Below are 19483 nucleotides of genomic sequence, written 5' to 3'. Positions count from 1 at the left end.
AGCTCAGTTGACCCCGTTATAAAAAAGAAAAGTCAACAACATTGATATAATAGACAACTCATTAGGTCATACCACTTGCAAACGACAATGTTTATTTTTGATACCTCTTATTTATTTGGCCCCCTAATTCCCTTCTCATGTGCTCTTTTTTAACTCCAAAGCACCAACTCCCCTTTGCTTAAGGGTTTTGTAAGTGCAAAAGCACATCAGAGAATAACTGCCACACAAACAATAATAGCTGCCAGCTATTGAACACTTGGGCCCTGCAGCTAAGTGCTTGCTTTACCAGCTTTATGTCCTGCAAGGCAGGTTTTAAGGCTCTGGTTTAAAGATTAGGGATGGGGTCTATAGAGAGAGATTCAGTTGAGTTTGAAGTCAGGCCACCTGGGTTTGAATCCCTGCTCACCATTTTCTACCTCACTAGCTCAGAGATCTTGGGCCAACTACTTAACATTCATTTATTCATCCAACAAACATTTTGAGCATCAACTGTGTGCTCCATATACTGGGCACCCACCGGTGGATAACAGACACAGCTGTTGCCCATCTGGAGCTAATTTTCTATAGGGGGAATCAGGCACATTAAAATTATGTCATTAAAAATTGTGACAGTGAGGGGAGGGGACAGGGCACAGTGATACAGAGTAATAGGCAGAGGCAGTGGAAGACCCAGCTTAGGTTGGTTTGTCTCTCAAGAGGTGACAAATAAGCTCAGTCCTGAAGGAGGAGTAGGAATTAGGCAAAGCATGGGAGGAGGAGGGCTGGGGAGAGAATAGGGCAGAGGCAGAGGGAGAAGCTGATGTCAAGGCAGGACCATACTGGCTGCTTCCAGAGAGTGAAAGGGGCCAGTGACCCAGGAACACGGTGTGTGTGTGTGGGTGGGGGGGGACATATCAATGCAGGCAGCAGGGGCCACTCTAATGGGTGGCAAGGGCTTGGGATTCTGTTTCTGTTTTAAGACACTCACTCAGGCTGCCCTCAGAATGTGCTGGAGAGTGCAGGTGGAGTCTAAGCTAGAGATAAGCATGGACTTGACTGTAGGAGAGGAGGATTAAGATATGGATTCCAGATAGATTCAAGGTAAACAGCACTTAGAGTTGAATTCGACTTGGTGGGTGAAACAGAGGGAAGAACCAATGATGACCTCCAGGTTTTTCACTTGAATAATTAGTTGGATGGTGGTACCATGGATTGAGATGGGGAGACTAAGAGGACAAAATGTTTGGGGACATAATTAACTGACATGTCCAAGTGACGAGGATGTCACATACACAGAGACACAGAGTTGAGATTAGCACCTGAGTGTGAATCTGGTCATTGCCAGTATGTGGAAGGTATTTAAAGCCAGGGAAATGGATAATATCACAGAAGTGAGGGGAGTAGGGTGGAGGCAGGGGCAGAGTGTACAGAGAAAGAGATAGGTCCCAGATTTCAGCCTGTGGAATTCCCAACATGCGGAGTCTGGGTGAAAGAAGAGGAACCTGCCAAGAGCAGTGAAAAGGAGAGGTCAAAACAAGGGTAATAAAAGTACCACACTTCTAATACTGCTGGAGTTTAAATGTGCTAGTATATTAAAAAGTGCTTAGATTATTATATTCTCCCACTACCTAGTAAGTTTAATATGATAATTATTATATTCCACTTTCTATGGCAAGGCACTCACTGGCTAGTGGATATTATAAAGATGAATAAGACATAGACTCTAAGCCTAGGACCTCATTATCTAGTAGAGGACATAAGATGTATAGAGAAATGGACCAAAAGATGGAATGTGGTTAAGTGCTGTGAGAGAAATAAAAGTGTTCTGGAAATTCAGAGAAGGGAGAGGCTGTATCTGGTGGGGGAACCAGGCTAGGCTTCAAGGGGCAAGTGGCATTTGAAATGGGTCTTGAAGAAAGGGTGGGTTTGGATATTCAGGGAAAGCGAGGAGTAGGATGGGCGAAGGCAGGATAGTGTAACAAAAATTCCATAATCTTCAGAGGAAATGTGGTGTCTGGGATATGGGTGCACTGTAGACTGTATGACAGTCCCTTTGGTCAAATCTCAGAAAGTTGGTAGACAGATGCTACTTTAGGGAACCTTTGTAGGTGGTGACCACAGCAACAGCACCAGTTTCCATTGTCATTTGATCAGCCAGCGCTTCCTAGCAGTGTGAAAACGCCTGTTATCAGAGTCAGGTGCTGCCACCATAACCAGCAACCGAGAGTAATTGGTGTATCATTCTAGAAAAAACATCCAAGATGCACACATTATATTCTATAATTATTTGCTTGGATTTTAAAGTGCCCAACAAATTACACACTTTGCCTTTCACTTTAGAACAGTAACAAGTTTTTTTTTTCACAGATTATGTAAATAACTGTTGTTCTCATGGTTTTTTTAAAATAATTTTACCCCTTTAATCATTTTTAAAAAATTATTTATTTATTTGTTTATTTTTGGCTGCGTTGGGTCTTCGTTGCTGTGCGCAGGCTTTCTCTAGTTGCGGTGAGCAGGGGCTACTCTTCGTTGCAGTGGGCGGGCTTCTTATTGCAGTGGCTTCTCCTGTTGCGGAGCACGGGCTCTAGGCACGTGGGCTCAGTAGTTGTGGCACACGGGCTTAGTTGCTCCATGGCATGTGGGATTTTCCTGGACCACGGCTTGAAACCGTGACCCCTGCATTGGCAGGCGGATTCCTAACCACTGCACCACCAGGGAAGTCCGTTCTCATGGTTATTGATATAACACTCTGGGGAGACCTAGGAGTCCCAATTATGCTTGCCATGGCTCAGCTAACAGCCATTTAATTCTATTTTTTCCACTGATAGGTGCTGTGACCTTCAACAGTTATTCAACCACTCAGTTTCAAATCCCCTAGCTGTAGAAGGAGAATAACACTTTACTTTCTCCAAATACTGCTAGGGTGAATTGCATAAGTGTCTACATGCCCCATAAATCCTTCAGAGCAAAATAGAAATAAGGGGCAATAAGTACTGTCTTTCCTTCCTATGTAGAAGTGTAATTAGTGACAACCTGGTTATTTTCTGTGGCCCTTTTCTTTCCCTAAGTCCAGCTTAAGCAGACTAGTTTCAACGGATATTGTTTCCATTTTCCTGGTGGTACTTAGTTGGGGAAAAAAGTCTTAACTAATTTTCACCTTTGGATTCTTTGCAACCAGGTTTAGTTTTTAAACAGATTCAGAGACTGGAGCTTGGAGTGATATTTCTGCTTACAAGGAGTCTTAGAGGTGTCAAATCCATAAAGCTTACTGTGAAGAATCAGAGAAACGCACTGCCATTGAAGTTGAAAGATGATTTGCCTGAATCTCTTCAGCCAAATGAAGCTGTCTGATCAATTATGAATAGAAGGGATGAAATGTATATCTAGTGCGATTTGAGATGGAATTCTAGCAATCATTATCAATCACCGTCGGAGTTGCTAGTGTCTGCGGCAGATGGAGTCACTGATATTTGCTAACATTAACTGATGGCAGCACGGAGGGCGTTGTCCACATTTGAGACACCTGCAAATAATTTCTGTGGATGGCTTGAATGAGTGTCAGAGCTGGACCTTCCAAGTCCTCTAGCTTATCCTCCTCCTTTTAAGGATGAAGAAACAGGCCCAGAGAGGGAGGGTGACTTGCCCAGTGTCGCCTCGCTGGTCTTCTGTTGGGGATCACTTGGCTCTCATAACAGCCTTTTGAGGCAGGCAAGCTGCGACTGGTATTTACCTCGCAAGGAATAATTTAGTGGGCAGCAGGGTTGAGTGGAGAGAGCTTCAGCCGGGAGCCTAGGAGAAAGTGCCCTTCCACTATGTTTCAGCCTCCCGCCTGTTTCCTTTGCGTCTCTCATCACAACTCAATAACTTTATTTATGTTTACTGGTTTTCTGTCTGCTGAGAACGGTCTGTCTGGTTCCCCTTTGGTGCTGGGCACGGGGCAGACATTAATTAATGGTAGTTATCATAGGTATGCAGCGGCTTGCCCAAGGTTAGACTAAGGACCCGCCTGTGATGCCATCCTCTGGCCTTGCCCTTCCTGGGACTCTGAGCTCCAACATCTCACCCGGCAGGTGTCGGGCCTGGAGGCGGGGCCAGAGTGGTGAGGAGGGGCCAGGTATGAAAAAGGCGGAGCTAGAATGGATAGTGTGGGGCCAAAACCCGGGCCTGGGGAACAACGGGGCGGAACGGAGGCGGGGCTACGAGTAGGAGGGGGCGTGGCCAGAGAAGACGAGGCGGGGCTGGGCGGAACAAGAGGTGAGCGGGGGCGGGGCTTGGGCGGGGCTAGGCTTCCCGAGCCTCTTCTCGCTTCCAGAGCTCGCCCAAATCCGGCGGGCAGTGGAGGCTACCCCGTCTCCAGCTGAGGAGCCGGTCAACCCCTCCGCAGCCGCTGCTATCTTTGGCTCCAACCCACACTCCCGGCTCGGTCCCTCGAGTCCGCGTTCCCCACGCGACCGTCGCGAGGCGGCTCCCTGCGTTCCCGCGCGGGTCCCGGGCGATGGCTGCGCGGGGGTCGGAGCGCAAGGTCCCCAGCCTCGGGCCCCGCCCGCTCCACTTCCTCCTCGTTTTTCACCTGGTCGCCGGGCGCTGGGGTCCGGAGGGCGCGGGAGGCGGCGTGCCCGGAGGTGAGCCTGGGCGGCGGAGGGCGGTCCGTGGGTTCGCTCTCGGAGCGGGCGGCGGGGCTCAGGGACGCCGGGGTGCGCCGGGCGGGGACCGCGGGCAGGCCGGGGCAGCTCCACGCCGGTGCCCGGAGAGCCGCGAGGCTGCGGCCCGCACCGAAAATCTTGTTACGGAGGGCGGTTATATTTTACTTCTGGGGGCTTGGGGTGAGGTTTCAGTTTAAATGCTCAGATGTGTTCATTTAAATGCAGAGAAAAGACCTCTTTGAATTTTGTTCCATGACCCGCATCACTGGAGACTGATGGGTGACTTAGTGTGTACTTCGATACAACTTTTTCAATAAAAGATGCCGTCGTTATCCAGCAGGGCTTTCCTTTCTTGGTTTCAGCTGGGCTTCCCACGTAGTTACTTTATTCACAGGCAACTATGAAGGCTCCTTGGACTTAATACTAGGGATTAGGATTTGATCTTCTACCCCTTGGCCCCGTCCTCCTCCCCAACTCACCCCATAGCATTTGAAATCTTCCCTTTTGCCCGAAGATGAAACATGTTAGCTGTAGAAGGCTGGGCAGCGGGCTAACCATTTGCATCCTAAATTCCTCCTTAGCATCTTGGAATAGAGCTTTTCCCCAGCCTTCTCTATTTCAAAATGTTTTGGACAGGAATAGAAACAATAAAAGAAAATGCTTAGTACTTTTTTAAATTCAAAGCTTCAGAAAGTTTGAGTCTGCCCTGTCAACACCTTGAAGAAAAATACTGCTACTCATGGAGCACCTATGGTGTGATCTAAACATAGAAAAAGTAAGACTCCTTTAAGCAAGAGGTAAAAGCTGAAGTTTACTACACCAGTATTTCAGTTTTTATGAGCGAGGAAACTTTATTTGGGTATTAGCAGAACCTTTTCTTGTCTTTCCTTCCTTAAAGTTTTTAAACTCTGATTCCTGATTCTAGGAAGTGATAATCTTGAAGGCTAGAATTATTTATTGCAGGGTGTATTGCTTAACGAAGACTGTAGAGGAAGAACGTGGAGGATGATTTAAACAAATAAATCTTGTGCAGAGAGATTCATAGTTTAACAGAAAGAAAGGAATGTGATTTTGGAGCCAGGCAAACCTGGGTTCAAATTATGACTCTCGTGTATCTTGACTTGGATAAGCTTGTCTCAGCAGTCCTCCTTCTTTGAAAAATGGGGATAATACTGCTTACCTCTGAGTCATTTTCAGGATTAAATAATACGTGTGAAATGCCAGGCACTCTGCCTGCTGACACTCTAGAAAACAGTAGTCTCTACTCCTTTTGGTGAAAGTGGAACATTTTTCATCTGTTTTAATATAAAACATTGTAGCCAAGATTAAATAGTGTAAATAGCTAAATAGCTATCTGTTCATGCTTGGTGTACAGTGTTATATCCAATCAATCAGAGCTGATTAATTCCTTCCTGCCCCCACTCTTCTTAGTGAATACCTCTCATAATAACCATCTTGTTGGATTACATTTATATATTTTTTTCTCTTGGTCCCACATGAGCTCCTTAAGACCTGTGATCTTATGTGTGTCTTTGTATCTCTGAAACCTAGCTTATTGCAGCAGTCAAGTAAATTGTTTGTGGATGAATGAATGGAACAGTAAAATCGCTCTGGATATCAGTTTCCTCATCTGTAAGAGGAGGGATCATGACAGGCTTTCCTCTCAGACTCTAAAATCCCAAGATTCTGATGCTCTTAGTAAGTGATCATTTGAAGAACAAAGTGATGTTGAAAGAATGATGGAATTGCACACTTGCTCCTAATTGTTAATATGCTTTTGTGTAAAACTGCTGAAGTACTGTCTGGAATTGGGAGACCTGCCATTAATTTGCTGTGTTTCCTTGAGCATATTGCTTGACCTTGCTGAACCTTTAGTTCTCCATTTTTAAAATTAGAAGGTGATAGTAGATGGATTTCAGGTCCTTCCAACTATAATTAATTTTATATTTACATTTTATTGTTTTCATATTCATCTCAGGATCTTAATAACTCTTCCTTATGGTTTTCTGTGAGCCAATCTCTAGGAAAAGAAAATGTCTAGTCTGCCAGCAGCCATACTTATTTGGCTGGTGGAAGGTTACAAAGCTGTGAAAGATACTCAGGAGGCAATTTTGTCTGTATTAAAGTATAGATAATTAACTTAGTATATTAAGATAATACGAGCCTTTTAAACTGACCTGACCATGATTATGAGAGTGATTTATGGAAATTAGATAGTCATTAGTCAGTTATATTTCTTAGCTTTGTAGTTGTGTGACATTTTCAATGGTTGAAACTTTATTAGTAGTATATGTAGTGGCTGAATTGTTTCATTCAAAGGAAAATAAAATAATTATTTCATAGAAAATGAGAGCTATGAAAGATTCTTTTTCTTCTCACCTTTAGTCATTTTCATTAACATCTTAAGAAGCTAATAGAAATACACATATAGCGACTGTCCTCTTTACTTTTGTTATGATTATATCCAAAAGAGTATCTGGATGCCTTATGTAAGGATATAAACTTTTCATGCAGTTTAATTTGAAATTAAAAATTATTTTTGTGGGCTTCCCTGGTGTTGCAGTGGTTGAGAGACTGTCTGCCGATGTAGGGGACACGGGTTCGTGTCCCGGTCTGGGAAGATCCCACGTGCCGCGGAGCGGCTGGGCGCGTGAGCCATGGCCGCTGAGCCTGCGCGTCCGGACCCTGTGCTCCGCAATGGGAGAGGCCACAACAGTGAGAGGCCCGCGTACCGCAAAAAAAAAAAAAAATTATTTTTGTTTCCTTGCAAATACTAAGTATGCTCTATGAGCTAGACTAAGCACCTGGAAGATAGGGTTTTATTTGTGTATCTCCTGATAGGTTTCAGACGAGTTTGTAAATGTAGCCTATGGATGGAACTTCGAAAAGATTTTCAGTCATTTCTCAGAATACGGTTTTTTTAAACCTGTAATCTACAAATTAGATCAAGTAAGTAATTTTTATAATTAGGATATGAGTTTTCAGTACAGTAATTTAAGTACAAAATATTTTTCTTCTAATAGCATTATTTTTCTCCTCTAAGATTGCAATTAAATTCTTTCAGATGTAATTTTAAGTTTAATATTAAATAAGCATGTCTTGACAATGAGAGCTGGTAAATACGGGAATAGTTTTGGAAGAAAGTTTACAATTTGTTTCTTTAGAAAACTGCTCTCCAGAACAGCATAGATATTGTTTTATAGTGACAATATAAAACTAGTCTGCTCTGTGACTAAAATTTTAATTTAAATGTTCTGTTTCCATTTTGGGGAAGGATGATATTATTTCTCCTGTGTTTAATTCAGTGACCTCATGTTCTTTTCTTCTAAAGAAGAATTATAAAATATAGCCTTTTACCAATAAAAATATTAATTAAATATGAATATTTGAATTCTGACAAAAAGAACAATATGAACTTTTTATATTATATTTCTTTTTATTTTACGATCAACAGTGTATATATGGAGTTGGGTAAAACTGCTTTTCCTCTCGGTCAGCGCTTCTCAACCTCTGACATTTGGGGCTGGATATTTCTTTGTTATGGGAGATTGTCCTTTGCCTTGTAGGTTGTTTGGCAGGAAGTTTGGCCTCTATCCACGAGATGCCAGTAGCAGCCACCAAAAAATACCTCCAGATATTGTCAAATGGGCCTTTGGGGACAAAATTGTCTCCCTCTTTCCCCACCCTTGAGAATCACTGCTCTAAATCTTGTAGACCAGGACTCCTCAAACTTTAATGTGCACAGGAATCCTCTGGGGATGTTGTTATAATGCAGTCACTGGTTCAGAGGTGGGGCCTGAGGTTCTGCATTTCTCACAAGGCCCCGAGTGATACGGATGCTGCTGGTCAGAGTACCACACTTTGAGTAGCAAGGTTGTAGACAGTTTCCCATTCATATGAATTGGATGGATTTTTAAGAGACTCCAGTGATAGTAACTATGGAAACAGAATTTACAATGAACTATACCCCAAACAGGATAAGGCCAATAGAAACTAAGCACTATCCCACCAGCCTAACAAATAGAGCTGTCTTCCCAGTTCCATGTTTCCTTCCAGTTCCCACTATTCATTCATATTTGGACATTCCTAAGGAGGAAATTTGCAAGAGTCTTTAAAAATTTTTTTTTAAATTTTATTTATTTCATCTGATTTATTTTTGGCTGCCTTAGGTCTTCATTGCTGTGCGTGGGCTTTCTCTAGTTGCTGCCAGCGGGGGCTACTCTTCGTTGTGGTGCGCAGGCTTCTCGGTGTGGTGGCTTCTCTTATGGAGCACGGGCTTCAGTGGTTGTAGCGCACAGGCTTTGTTGCTCCACGGCATGTGGGATCTTCCTGGACCAGGGCTCGAACCTGTGTCCCCTGCATTGGCAGGCGGATTCTTAACCACTGCGCCACCAGGGAAGCCCTGCAAGAGTCTCAATCAAGGTCACATGGGCTATAGTGAACTGAGGCAACTTCATGTTCCATCGGGTGTTTTAGTTCATGACACTGTAAATATACTAGCTCATAATACATATTTATTGCCTGTTGAGAGTTGTCAAATTACCATAGTGAACTCTGCATTTATTCAATCTGATGATGCTGAAACTTTTAAAGTGTGCAAGTTGTCTCTTGAAAACTATTGACTGGACCTAAATTGAACACTGCCTAAGGTCATTTTCTTACTGCAAGTGTTCTGAGAGGGCAAGATGTTGAATTAGGTTTACTAAAGCATATCAGTTACAGAGAAACTTCATCCGATAATTCTGTGATAAAAATCAATAGAAAATATAATGAAAATCCTAGAGTGAAAAAAAAAACCCTCTGCATTTCATCTGTAACACTTAAAATAATGACTGGTAAGCATACCTATTTGCCACATTGAAAATGTTGGATATAGTATGCATTTCTTCTCATTTACAAAATGGTTGGTTATGTTCACTTTTTTATCTTGCTATTGCGTAAAATAGCCCTCCTAGCACTGCTGCAGAGAAGATCTTTAAAAAAGGTGTACAAGACACTTTTTGTTAACTTAAAAAACATACAAGCAGACTTGTAGGGAAAGATTACTCCAGGAATGCCTTAATTATGAATTGAGTATATATAATATATATCACTGTTACAAACCTTTTAGATACATTATCTTATTTCTTCCTATGGTGACCTGTAAAGGAGAAAGGGAAGGCTATTGGCAGTAACCAGAAAAATTTAAAACATGTATACCTTGACTCAGCAGTTCTACTTCTGAGAGTCGGTGTCATAAAAGTCCTTGTACAAGGATGTTAACTACAGCATTTTTCCATTGTAGCATGGTTAGAAATAACCAAAAACTAAAGACTGTATAAATGCCTACCAGTGGTGAAAGCTTACATAAATTATGATACACCTATAACCCAGACTGCTTTGCGGCTTATGAAGAAAGAGTGAGCTGGATGGATGTACATTGACCTAGAGAACTGAATGACAAAAGCAAGTCGCAGAAGTTAAAAAGAAAACATTTGTTCTTCCTCTGTGTGTGTGTGTGTGTGTGTGTGTGTGTGTGTGTGTGTATGTATTTTAAGATGTGTACACGACAGACTTAACAGTGGTTAGCCTTGCAGGAAGGAAGATAAGGAGGAGGAGAGGGAGATTTCCTATTCTTAATGTGCTTTTGGTTGGAATCTTGACAATGATCATACATTACTTTTGTCATTAAAGTATTATTTTTTTTAAGATTTTTAAAAATGTGGACCATTTTAAAAGTCTTTACTGAATTTGTTACAATATTGCTTCTGTTTTTTATGTTTTGGTTTTTGGCCATGAGGCAAGTGGGATCTTAGCTCCCTGACCAGGGATTGAACCCACACCCCCTGCATTGGAAAGTGAAGTCTTAACCACTGGACGGCCAGGGAAGTCCCTAAAGTATTCTGAGAACAGAAACAAATCTGGGTTCTAGTTCTACATCTGCTGCTTACTAGCTACTGTTAGACCAGTGACTCTCAACCAGGGGCAGTTTTGTGCGTCCCTCCCTCCCCCATACCAGGGGATATTTGGCAATGTTTGGCCATGTTTTGGGTTGTCACATTGAAGGGGTGGTATATGCAGTGGATGGAAGCCAGGGATGCTGCCAAACATCCTGTAGTGCATGGGACAGCCCCCTGTAACAAAGAACTATCTAGCCCAAACTGTCAATAGTGTTGAGTTGAGAAATTCTTTGTTAGACTTCAGGGCTGCAGCCATGTTCATATATGCAGGGGGTGCCCTTCACATTGTGAGGTGTTCTCTGCATAGCTATACAGTTTATAATTATGATATGATGAAAGTAAATAAATATGCAAACTTGTCTCCAGGAAGGCAGGCACCAGAGTTTTCTGCTTAACCTCTAGCACCAAACAGAGGCTGGCATGGGAAGCAGGGACTCAACAATTGTTGAATGAATGAATGAGCTAAACTAGGTATTACATGTTAGGCTCTAATATACTCAGGTTGTAGCAGATGCTAAAGATTTAAGAATTATTTATGGAAGAAACTTAAAATTATAGCAGGTGTTGTCTGTTAATTTATCTTTATCTAAAGATTGGCAAAGGACTTCTATTCATATTTAGCTGCAGAACACCTTGGCTGACTTTTTTCAATACTTTTTGATAAGAAAATCATGATTCTTCATGGAAGAATGCCAATAGAGGACACTATTGTGTCTTAGATTCTTCTTCCTAGAATTGGTTTTTAAAATCCTTATCTATTTAGCTACCTACTGAATTTAGTGGAAAAACATTAAAAAGTTTTAAACTACCTTAGACACTACCCGACATAGTGAGATAATGTACTTTTTCATTTTTTCCGTATAACGTGAGGCAGCAAAGCAGACGTTATCCTTTTTTTTTTTTTTTTTTTTTTTTTTTTTTTTTGTGGTACGTGGGCCTCTCACTGTTGTGGCCTCTCCCGTTGCGGAGCACAGGCTTCGGACGCGCAGGCTCAGCGGCCATGACTCACGGGCCCAGCTGCTCCGCGGCATGTGGGATCTTCCCGGACCAGGGCACGAACCCGTGTCCCCTGCATCGGCAGGCGGACTCTCAACCACTGCTCCACCAGGGAAACCCCGTTATCCTTTTTATTAATGTTTTATAGTGGAAAAACTCAAACATACACAAAAATCCTCAAGTATAACAAACTCAAGAGTTCTTGCCGTACACGTTTAACAGTTTTCAACATTTTGCCAACAGATATCCTAATTTCTGTAAATTAGAAAATGGGGGTCTTCCCTGGTGGCTCAGTGGCTAAGACTTTGCACTCCCAATACAAGCGGCCCAGTTTCGATACCTGGTCAGGGAACTAGATCCTACATGCATGCCAAAACTAAGAGTTTGCATGCCACATCTAAGGAGCCCACTGGCCGCAACTAAGGAGCCCGCAAGCTGCAACTAAGACCCAGTGCAACCAAATAAATAAATAAGTAAATATTAAAGAAAAAGAAAAGAAAATGGGGACATATGGAATTTAACACCTATGTAGTGGTGCCAAGTGTTCAAATTATGGTTTTCAGCTTTGCAGTTTTGTGCTGTTTCTTAATCACCATACTAAAATTAAGGGTCAAGGTTACATTTCTTTGAAAATATATGTGGTTTCAGTAAGTGACTTAAAAGTGAAATATCTTTGATAAGTCATTCTTTTAATTCCTCAAACTTGAGACAATACCAGAGTAATGATACTTGGAGTTACAAATGGATTTGTAAAACCCAAATTTAAATTTCTCAGAGAGTTAATGACAGTATATATATTTGCACCTTTTATGTCTTCAATTTAGTTTTTCTCTTGTATTTTTAACTACTTCAGAAGAATTGCCCATTAATTATTTTTGTTGTTGTTTTTGTCCTATTTTCAGTGTGTTTCACAGCTTGGTTCTCTTTGTTTTTCTGAGATATGTGATTTATGTGCTATTAGTAGGTTGGTATTCTAATTATTATTATTAGCTGTAAAGGATATAGACTTGAGGAGAACTATTCACTGAACTGTCATTGCACTGTGTTGAGAGTGCCTGATGCCACAGACATGTTCTTCCTTCTTTTTTTTTTTTGCAAGGTCCTGTTGTCTAGAGTCATCTGTAGGGAGATGATCTTTCTTGGGCTATTGTGGAAGTTTTACGTAGAAATCAGTAGCTCTGCAGGCAGTGATTGCTTTTGTGGTAATATTTTTGTGTGTTTACCTTTTGAGATCTATCAGTTATCATTACTTTAGCAATCATTTATGGACTAATAAGAATGACCCTGTGGTGGCATTGATAAGAACAATTTTATTTAATCCTCACAATAACCTTATTAGGTAGGTATTGTTTTAGACCAGTTTTACCGATGAAAAAACTAATATGCCAAGAAGTTAGGTAACTTGCCTTTAGGTCAGACAGTAAGTAGTAGAGGCTAGATAGAACCCAACCTGTGGACTTAAAATCCTGAGTTCTTAGCCAGTATGTTATATTAACTCTCTTCATATTCAAATCTGAGTAAGACAAGGTCTCTCTAACTTCAAGAAGCTGTCTAGTGACTCATAATCCTTAACAGCAAAATTGTGTATCTCTTGTGACAGTTGCTTTCACAACCAATGATGAAATTCTGAATTATTAGAGATAAATGGGAATCATCAGATGGTACTGACTCCTTTACCCATTCATATTTTCATTCAACAAATGGAGCATGTACTATGTGCCAGTATGTTGTTAGGTGGTGGGATTATGATGGTAAATAAAACACAGTACCTGCTGCCATTAGTTTCCACACAGTGAGGAAGACAGACTTTAATCAAATACATCCAAGATTGTATAATTATGCCCCAGATAAGGAACATGGTTCTCTGCAGAGGAACCTAATGGAGACTTTGGGGGCAGGACAGAGTCCTGAAGAAGTTGAGATCTGAAGGATGAGTAGGAGTTAGCTAGGTGAAGGGGAGGGAGGACATCTCAGAAGGGAAGAAGAGCACTCCTTACAGGAGGGAATAGTGTGGTGTGTTTGAGAAGCTGAACTGGCCGTGTAGCTGGAGAGAGCAAAGGGGAGAGGCTACAGGGGACAGATCGGGCAGCGTTTGGCCTTAAGGATTTTGGTCTATCTTAATGGAATGCTACAGAAGGATTTTAAACCAGGGCGTAATATCAGATTTGTGTTTTGAAAAGATCACTTGTGTATCAGTGCAGAGAACAAATTGGAGGGGGCTAAGAAACTGTGTGGGCACCACTTAGGGTAGTAGGCTTGCGCTCATCCTGATGAGAGATGCAGATAACATGTGCTAGGATGGTGGCCATGAGGCTGTTAAGAAATGGATGGATTTGAGAAATATTTAGGAGGTAAAATCAATAGTTTCCTTGTGGATTGGCAATGCAGGTGGTATGAAAGATGACTCCTAGGTTTTTAAGTTGTGGAACTAGACAGATGCTGGGGCCACTCACTGTGATGGGGAATACCATCAGGGGACCATTTTGGGGAAGATCATGAATTTGGTTTTGCGCATGTTGATTTCATATAGATTAGAGAACTGTGACATATGGAGGTTAACAGGTAACTAGTGGTGCTGAGTATTCAAATTAAAGCTTTCAGCTTTGTGGTTCTATCTCCCTTCCTCTTCACCATACTAAAATTAATGAGCGAGATTACATTTTTTTGAAACTACGTGAGGTTTCAGCAAATGACTTGAAATTTTTTGGGGAAATGGGTATTCAGGTGTGGACTGAGAGGAGAGGTCTGTACAGGAGATACAGATTCCATGAAAGCAATCTCTCTTTTTCCTTAAGCTTATTTTAGTTGTTGTACCCTTTGAAATGACCTTCTGGGATTCTCTGTTGTAAATTAATGGAGAACTATAGTAGAATTTCCAGAATCTACACTGTTGAGTGCAATTTTATAAGCCTCCTGAAAAATTACTAAAAGTAATTGTTGGGTACCCTAAAAAAATTCCCTGCCAAAGTAAGGATTAGATGTGCTTAAGCCAGTAGTTTCTGAAAGACTATGCTTGATTGTTGTTTCTGAAAGTGTGTCCTGAAAACACAAAGCATCCCTGAGGTCTATCAGGTGGTCAGCACTGGAATAATATTTTTTGCATACATTTTACATACTTGAAATGTGAGATTAATTGTGTTTTTTTAAAGATGTGTGTGCCATTGTGTTCTTAATGTTTGCATTTTTAAAGAATGTATATGTAACGAATTGTCCTTGCTAACATGTTAACGTTGTGGAGTTTCGCCAGGCTTCATGTAATTTAAGGGTAGTTATTGACATTAGCTATTGCATTATATTCCATCTTTTAAAAATGCATCAGTGGCTCGAAAATAGTGATGATGAATAGTAATGTACGATTCAGAATTCTGCTATAATGTAGTGTGTATACAGAGTATAAATCTATATGTGTTGGGACAAATGTATCTGCAGATATGGTGATTTCACATGTACTTCCCCCAAAGGAAAGCAAAACAATGATTAGCTGGCAATCAGATTTCACCCTATCAGTAATCCATTCCCCAGTACCCAGGGGTTATTTTATTGTGAAACTTTGTCAAATAATGGCAGCCCGGAAAGCATTCGTGACATTTTCAAAGGATAGCAGCCTTACTGGTGAACCAGTTATTTTCTTGAATAAATATAAAATAACTTTACAGTACAAAATTGATGAATTTTGTTGCTGAAGAGAAGAGACCAAGATCCCAGAGACGACATTCAGAGTAGAATGAGTTCCATGCGCCCAAAAGGGCTTTAAGGCCTGCTAGTGGTAAGCAGCTTGTGAATCCAGGCACAAGTTATTCTGCTAGAAGAGAAAGCAGAGTGACTATTACTAAGGTCCCTTTATTAAATGACAATGTTAGGGACTTCCCTGGTGGCACAGTGGTTGGAAATCCACCTGCCAGTGCAGGGGATATGGGTTCAAGCCCTAGTCTGGGAAGATCCCACATGCTGCAAAGCAGCTAGGCCCATGTGCCACAAGTACTGAGCCTGCGCTCTAGAGCCCGCAAGCCACAACCACTGAAGCCCGGGCACCTAGAGCCCGTTCTCTGCAACAAGAGAAGCCGCCGCAATGAGAAGTCCACGCACCGCGAGAAATAGTAACCCCCTCTCGCCACAACTAGAGAAAACCCGCGCACAGCGACAAAGACCCAGTGCAGCCAAAAAAAAATAAATTTATTATAAATAAATAAATTAATTAATAAATGACAGTGCTAGATGTCGCACGGTATTAATAGCATGCCAAGTGGAAGAGCTATTACTGTCACTTGTGTGCTTTCTGATATTTTGCTTTTTGGTTAGACAAAACCACTAAATGCAGAGAACGAATCACCCTCTGGTTTATGCCCGGTACATATGAGGGAGGTGTGCCAGGTGGCATTTTATTTTTATCCCTGGAGACTCAGGTTACAGAAGAAGAGATTTTAAATTTCTTTTGGACCCTTTTGTGATCTCTGATGTAGACTGGAAAAGTGTCTTGAGAACAGCTCTGACAGCACCGACTCTGTGGGCAGCAGGGAAGGGTGTAGCTCTGCAAGTAAGCGGTGTTGCACGGTGTGGCCGGGTCCTGCACTTTCATTCACAGAGAGCAGCTGGTGGGGACAGCATGCTTCCTGATCTTGGTTCAGTGTTGAAGGAGATATTAAACAGTTGTGAATAAGAGCAGATCACAGGCACCAGGCATGTCTTTCAGCCTGGTGCATGAAGAAATGGGCACTCTGTGTAAGCCTCTGCTTTTCTGCATTGCACTGTCCTGGTTCTCAAGGGGAAAAGTGCACACATGAGTTCTTAAACTTGTGGGATTTGAGAGAAACATTTTTTTCATGACATTAATAATGCCATTTTTTTCTGATTTCAGATGTTCTCAAGTAGCATAGCTCCTTGGTACAGTCATATCTTGAATAGTTAGCAGTGATCTATCAAATTTAGTCTCGAGGATGTCAATGTGACAAGATAATACTTTTGAAATATTAATGCCCTATTTATGTTGTTCCTGGTTTTTCCTTTTACCTCTTGGCTCTTCCCCCTACCTGCTCAAGCTAGCTAATTCTGTGCTCATACTTCAGAGAAGGAACGTGATGTGCCAGCAGACAGTGGGTCTAGGAGTTCATTTTTGCCTTTTTCAGTTTCAAAAACGTGGACCGTAGAGGGCAACTTAGCACAGGCTACATAATGTTAGAGCACAGCTTTTCCTTGATAGGAGGAAATAATTCCCTGGGCTTGCAGAGGAGGAAAAGACAGAAGATATGGACAAGAGAAAGAGTCAGTAGGACTGGGCTTGAAGGACACTTGGATAGAAGCCCGTATAAAGCCCATATAATGCAGCACTCAAGGTCTTTTTTCAGTTCTCTGTTTTTTGTTTTTTTAAATATTTATTTGGCTGTGCCTTGTTTTAGTTGCGGCCCACGGGATCTTTGTTGCCGTGTGCAAGACCTTCATTGCAGCATGCAGGATCTTTTAGTTGTGGCATGTGGGGTCTAGTTCCCTGACCAGGGGTCGAACCTGGGCCCCCTGCATTGGGAGCGTAGAGTCTTAACCACTGGATCACCAGGGAAGTCCTCAGGTCCCTGTTTAAGTTGAATTTCCGGATCTACCAATGCTTGCTACCATTCCTGAGAACTAGGATTTTCTTAACTAGTAGAAATGAAAAATAAGAAATCAGTTAACCAAGGGGCCTGACCTATGGCTCAAGCACAGATCATAAAGCTAGATGATGAAAGATGATAGCACCATCCACCTTACTACTAAGGTCCAGTTCTTATGTAAAAATATTTTTTCACTTTTATTCCAATAACTAAGTAATTTCAAAACTTTACCTAACGTCAGCAGTCTTCCTGTGTGCTGAACACACACTGAGATGTGGGAAAGTTTAAGGAACTTACAGCCTTTCTGAGGAGTGTGGCTACTTGAGAATTATTCTTTTCATTGAGTTTGGTATTTTCCCCCTTTCCTTTTTTGTACTCTCCCTTTCCCATCTCTTCTCTCTCCCTCCTTCCCTAACCCACATCAATATCCCTCCATATAACCCTTGTTAATTACCATTGTTGATTTAGTATGCGAAATGCCATAATTTTCCTCAGGCGTATATAATTATATAGGTAGATAGATATAGATAGATTTTAATAATTGATTATTTTACAAAAGTAGGATTACATTATAGTCTCTTTTCTATCCCTTTTTTCCCTTTAACAATGCCTCATGAAAATCCTGAAGCCTTTTGCTGTGTTTTGTTCAGTTCAAGTTTTTATTTGATGCAACTTATTACAAACTCCTTGTTTCATTGTTGAAATTTCAGATGCAATCTCTGTGGGTGATAGTTTCAATGGTAGTTTTTTTAAATAATTAAAAACTTTAATGGTGGTTTTAAAAATACATAGCATAAAATTTACCATCTTATCCATTTTTAAGTTCAGTAGTATTAAGTATATTCACATTGTTGTGCAACAGATCACCAGAACTTTTACATCTTGCAGAGCTGAAGCTCTATGCCCATTGAACAACTTTCCATTTCTTTCTTCCCCCAGGCCTGGGGAACCACGTTCTACTTTCTGTTTCTGTGAGTTTGACTACTTTAGATACCTAATGTAAATGGAATCATGCAGTATTTGTCTTTTTGTGACTAGCCTATTTCACTCAGCATAATGTCCTCAAGGTTCACCCATGTTGTAGCCTGTGTCAGAATTTCCTTCCTTTTTAAGGCTGAATAATATTCCATTCTGTGTATATATCATATTTTGTTTATCCATTCATCTATAGATGGACATTTGTGTTGCTTATACCTCTTTTTTTTTGTTTTTTTTTTTTGATTTTTTTTTGTGGTACGCAGGCCTCTCACTGTTGTGGCCTCTCCTGCTGCGGAGCACAGGCTCCAGACGTGCAGGCCCAATGGCCATGGCCCATGGGCCCAGCCGCTCCACGGCATGTGGGATCCTCCCGGATCGGGGCATGAACCCGCGTCCCCTGCATCGGCAGGCAGACTCCAAACCACTGCACCACCAGGGAAGCCCTGCTTATACCTCTTGTAAATAAAGCTGCTATGTACATGGGTGTGCTAATATATCTCTTTAATATCCTGATTTCAGTTCTTTGGGAAATATACTTAGAATTGGAATTTGTGGATCGTATGTAATTCTATTTTTAATTTTTTTGGGAACTGCCATATTGTTTTCCACAGCGACTGTACCATTTTACATTCCTACCAATGCTGTACAAGGGTTCTAACTTCTCTACATCCTTGCCAGCACTTGCTGTTTTCTGTTTCTTAAATAGTAGCCATCTTACTGGGTTTGAGGTGATATCTTGTGATTTTTCTTTTAAAGATGGTGTAGGTATCTTTTTGTTTGTTTGTTTGTTTGTTTTGGCTGTGTTGGGTCTTCATTGCTGCACATGGGCTTTCTCTAGTTGGGGCAGGCAGGGGCCACTCTTCGTTGCAGTGTGCAGGCTTCTCATTGCGGTGGTTCTCTTGTTGCAGAGCATGGGCTTTAGGTGCGTGGGCTTCAGTAGTTGCCGCATGTGGGCTCAGTAGTTACGGCACACAGGCCCTAGAGCCTGCAGGCTTTAGTAGTTGTGGCACATGGGCTTAGTTGCTTCACGGCGTGTTGGATCTTCCCGGAACAGGGATCAAACCCATGTCCCCTGCATTGGCAGGCAGATTCTTAACCACTGCGCCACCAGGGAAGTCCCCATCTTGAGATTTTTGATTTATGTTTCTCTAATGATTAGTGATGTTGAACATCTTTTCATATGCTTGTTAGTCATTTTAATGTCATCTTTGCAGAAATGTGTATTCAAGTCCTTGCCCGATTTTTTAATAGGGTTACTTAGGGGTTTTGTTCTTGTTGAGTTGTAGGAGTTCTTTACATATTCTGGATATTATCTCCTTATCAGATATATGATTTGCAAATATTTTGTACCTTGCCAAATGTTGAT

The 19483-nt window shown here is 41.6% G+C and overlaps 1 protein-coding gene across 3 annotated transcripts in view; it reads left to right on the top strand.

Moving 5' to 3' along the window:
- Positions 1-4283: 4283 nt before the first annotated feature.
- The window catches only part of CHRNA5 (cholinergic receptor nicotinic alpha 5 subunit), a 61642-nt gene continuing 46442 nt past the window's right edge, over positions 4284-19483 (top strand). Inside the window, exon 1 of one of the 3 annotated variants that reach the window (XM_059058163.2) lies at positions 4284-4601. In XM_059058163.2, the coding sequence (XP_058914146.2) occupies positions 4475-4601 (127 nt within the window). In that variant the 5' untranslated portion in view covers positions 4284-4474. The remainder of the gene's footprint in view (positions 4602-19483) is intronic. The other 2 variants (XM_059058162.2, XM_067029427.1) reach the window with 2 other exon arrangements.

This window comes from Kogia breviceps, chromosome 3 (genome assembly GCF_026419965.1).
Source record: "Kogia breviceps isolate mKogBre1 chromosome 3, mKogBre1 haplotype 1, whole genome shotgun sequence".
NCBI classification, from domain to species: domain Eukaryota; kingdom Metazoa; phylum Chordata; class Mammalia; order Artiodactyla; family Physeteridae; genus Kogia; species Kogia breviceps.
This window is presented reverse-complemented; position numbering and strand designations above follow the sequence as displayed.